The following is a 4,639-nucleotide window of genomic DNA, read 5'->3' on the forward strand; positions in this document are numbered from 1 at the left end:
TAAGCGCGGGGAATAACCTTTTAAAAGTGGAAACTCAGATTACTTGTAATTTTGAATTTGGATGGGTAATACAATATTATTACTGTAGTTGCTGATAATAATATTCTAATATAAGCTTGAATTAAATTGTGGGTTCAATTTAATTAGAAGAGCTAATGACCTCTGATTCTCTGAATTGTGCTTCCGCTGTCAACACCTTCAGATTGAGTGTCACAAGTTTTCCTTTTCGTCCGTCTAACATTTAGTGTCTCATTTATTTTTACTACTTTTAGTAATGACCTCACAGTCCACTAACTCTTCTCATTCATATTTATTTAAAAACTAGTATATAAAAGTATGACCCACCCCCACTAACTTTTTCTACCTTCTTTCTGTTCAGTGGCGTATCCAGAATTTTTGATATGAGGTGAGAAAAATAATTATAACAACTTGGATTTATAATATTAAACTAATCCATTTATTCTCTTTGTAATGTTTTCTCGATTAAAATTTTATCCTTATTTTTTTACATTAAATCCTTATTTGTAAGTAAAAATAAATTATGTTTTCTAGTGTTACTATACGGATGATTTCTATTGTTTTCTAGTGTTAATATATATATATATATATATAGAGTAGTGATCAATGTATAACTAATCTTAAGTGTATAACTAGAGAACAAATCTCAGCCACACATCTTAATGGAACAAATATTATTTATTTTAATTATAGAAAATATGCTGAGGGTAATTTTGGAAATTGCTTTCTTAATTTAAATCTGCGATCAAAACATGCATAATATGCGATCTTTTCTTTCCTTCCAAACTTGCGATCCGATTTTTTTCCAAATTTCGTTCCAAATCTTATTACTTCATTCAAATCGCGATTGAATTCAATTCGACGCGATTCAATTCGTTATTCAATCCGTTCATCGCGATTCAAATCAATCATCGTGATTCAAATCAATGGATTCAATTATGAGGTCGGACGAAGATTATTTCGATTCCGATTCATCATCTTCGAGCGAGGAAGCTGAGACTTCTAAAGGTAATCATTATTCGTTCAATTCTATGACAATTACTTCACTCTTGTTCAATTCTATAACAATTCCTACTATTTATTAATATACAATATTTTCGTGTATTGTGATTATGAAAACCGTAGTTTTTGTGATTAGATTTATAGTTGTTTCACTGATGTTAAGTGATTATGAAAATCGTATGGTCTTTGTATTATGTTTACATGGTTAGATTTACAGTTGTTTTGCAAATAAGAGTTAAGTGAAATCATAATAAGAGTGATGTGTTTTGTGAACAAGAGTGATGTGTTTTGTGAACAAGAGTGATGTGTTTTGTGAACAAGAGTGATGTGTTTTGTGAACAAGAGTGATGCCCTCAGAATAAGAGTGATGTGTTTACATCACTCTTATTCTGATTTTACTTCACTCTTGTTCACAAAACACATCACTCTTATTCTGATTTTACTTCACTCTTGTTCACAAAACACATCACTCTTATTCTGATTTTACTTCACTCTTGTTCAGAAAACACTTCACTCTTGTTCACAAAACACATCACTCTTATTCTGATTTTACTTCACTCTTGTTCACAAAACACATCACTCTTATTCTGATTTTACTTCACTCTTGTTCACAAAACACTTCACTCTTGTTCAGAAAACACTTCACTCTTGTTCACAAAACACATCACTCTTATTCTGATTTTACTTCACTCTTATTTCCAAAACACATCACTCTTATTCTGATTTTACTTCACTCTTGTTCACAAAACACTTCACTCTTGTTCACAAAACACATCACTCTTATTCTGAACAAGAGTGATGTGTTTTGTAAACAAGAGTGAAGTAAAATCAGAATAAGAGTGATGTGTATTGTGAACAAGAGTGAAGTCTTTTTCTGAACAAGAGTGCAGTAATCTCATTATTAGAGTGCTGTGTTTTTTACAGTGGTTTGCGTACCAAAATGCCCAGATGAATTGAAACCAAAAATTGGACAAAGTTTCATGAACCTTGATCGTGCATTGGACTTCTACAATAATTATGCTCGATATGTTGGATTTGACACCCGTAAAAAGGGATCGAAAAAGGAAAAAGATGTCACTACTTGGATTTACGTGGTGTGTAGCCGAGAAGGCACAAAGCAAAGAAACAGTGAACAATCTGAGGTGAAACGAAAGCGTTCTTCTATTAAGTGCTATTGTAATGCTAAAGTGTCTTGGAAGTATATTATGGGTGTTGGTTATGTTATACAAAGTTTCGTTGAAGAACATAATCACGAGATGGTTGAGGAACGCCATAAGCGTTTTATGAATTTGAACCGTAATTTGGATTTAGTCCATCAGAAATTCATCCTCGATTGTGCTAATGCAAATATTGGTCCAACTTTAAGTTTTAGCTTACTTAAAGAAGTGCTTGGTGGATTAGATTATGTAGGGTGTACTGTTTTAGAAGTGCGCAACTATAGACGTGACCTTAGAGCATATGTGGAAGGAGCTGATGCACAAATGTTATTGAATGAGTTGCGAAGGAAGAAGGAGTTGTGTAGTGCATTTACATATGAGTATGAGGTCAACTCAAAGGATAGGATGACACGATTGTTTTGGTGTGATCCTACTGGCAGAAGAAACTACCATTTGTATGGAGATATTGTTTCGTTTGATACGACATACTCCACAAACAGGTATGTGCACACTAATTACTCTTTTGTTAAATTGTTTTCTGAAATCATAACATGAGTGATGTGTTTCTGAAAAAGAGTGAAGTGTTTTGTGAACAAGAGTGAAGTGTTTTCTTAACAAGAGTAATGTGTTTTGTGAAAAAGAGTGATGTATTTTTCTGCATGCTTATATTGATGTGTTTTCTGAAATCATAACAAGAGTGAAGTGTTTTGTGAAAAAGAATAAAGTATTGTCTGAACAAGAGTGACGTGTTTTGTGAAAAAGAGTGATGTATTTTTCTGCATGCTTATATTGATGTGTTTTCTGAAATCATAACAAGAGTGAAGTGTTTTGTGAAAAAGAGTGAAGTATTGTCTGAACAAGAGTGACGTATTTTGTGAAAAAGAGTGATGTGTTTTCTGCATGCTTATAGTGAATTGTTTTTCATTTCAGATACTGTATGATATTTGCTCCTTTTACGGGCAAGGATAATCATGGTCGCCCTGTGACATTTGCTGCTGGCCTTTTGTCCAAGGAAAATGCCAACTCCTTTTCATGGTTATTTAACCAATTTGTAAAGTGTATGGGTGTGGCTCCCAAACTCATTGTAACCGACCAAGACTTAGGAATGAAAGTTGCTGTTGAGGAGGTCCTTGTCAATACAAGACACCGGTGGTGTATGTGGCACGTTATGGTCAGAGTTGAACAATTAAAGAAGGAACTGAATGCATGTGTATGGTCAGAGTTGATAGAACCTGATGCATTTGAGGAAACTTGGCATGCTATAATGGAAAGATATGGGCTGACCAATAATGTCTGGTTTTCATCAATGTTTGCATCCAGAAAATTTTGGGTTCCAGCCTTTTTCCGTGATTTTCCGATGAGTTCGTTGATAAAGACAACTTCTATATCTGAATCACAGAATAACTTCTTCAAAAGGTACTCAAAGTCTCGGGCTAACCTTATGCAATTTTATATGAACTATAATCATGCTCTGGAGACTCAAAGAAGTAATAGTGCAAAGCTTGAATACTATGATTCAACAAAAGTACCTATTTTGCGAACAGGATTGGAAATCGAGAAACATGCATCGACGATATATAGTGGTAGTGCTTATACTGAAATTCAAGAAGAGATAGTATATGCATGTTTCTCTTTGTCTTGTGCAACTCTAGGAGTGTCTACCAATACAGATATTGAAGTATATGACATAAAGGACAAGGATTCAAACTCATGGACAGTGACTTACTCCATTGGTGATGACACCTATTTGTGTGGATGCAAAAAATTTGAAAGACTTGGTCTATTGTGCAGCCATATATTTTGTGTGTTGAAACATAATTTTGTTAAGTTGATACCCGAGAAGTTGCATGGAGGAAGATGGTTGAAGTCACAGTTTGTGAAGCCAATACATGGAGGTTTTTGTGATGATCAAGAAATACACCTTGCTGTGGACAAGAAGAAGATTGCATTTAAAAACTTGTATGGATTATTCATTGAAACAGCACAAAGCATTGAAGGGAACATTGATCAAATCAATGCATTCGCTGCAATTATTGAAGAAGGTAGGAAGCAGCTTCTTGGCGAAGATGTTGTTCTGTCATCCACACAGAAGAGAGCAATGATTGAGAACTTCTATGGCTCACATGTCCCGAACAATATTGAAGTTCATCCTCCTGAGGTTGTTAGTACAAAGAGAAGTGGAAGTGGGAAGAAATCGAAGAGGGAGTCAACAATAAAGTTAGCAATGAAACCAGGCCGAAAGTGTGGAAACTGTCATGAGATTGGACACCATGATTCTAGGAACTGCAAAAAGGTTAATGAGAAGTAGTTCACATTGTAGTATTTTTAGAGTACTAATGATTCATTTTATTACACTTTTGAGTGAATTTTATCTCAATACGAATTTTTAGAGTACTAATGCTCAAGTGCCAGTAAGTTCATCACTCTTGTTCACAGAACGCATCACTCTTATTCTATTTTAC

The 4,639-nt window shown here is 34.3% G+C and overlaps 1 protein-coding gene across 1 annotated transcript; it reads left to right on the forward strand.

Moving 5' to 3' along the window:
* Positions 1–944: 944 nt before the first annotated feature.
* LOC121774360 (protein FAR1-RELATED SEQUENCE 5-like) lies at positions 945–4,485 on the forward strand. The gene is made up of 3 exons (XM_042171251.1): positions 945–1,026; positions 1,945–2,677; positions 3,108–4,485. The coding sequence occupies exons 1-3, from the start codon at positions 945–947 to the stop codon at positions 4,483–4,485; spliced, it is 2,193 nt and encodes a 730-aa protein (XP_042027185.1).
* Positions 4,486–4,639: the final 154 nt, after the last annotated feature.

Source organism: Salvia splendens, chromosome 17 (genome assembly GCF_004379255.2).
Source record: "Salvia splendens isolate huo1 chromosome 17, SspV2, whole genome shotgun sequence".
NCBI classification, from domain to species: Eukaryota; Viridiplantae; Streptophyta; class Magnoliopsida; order Lamiales; family Lamiaceae; genus Salvia; species Salvia splendens.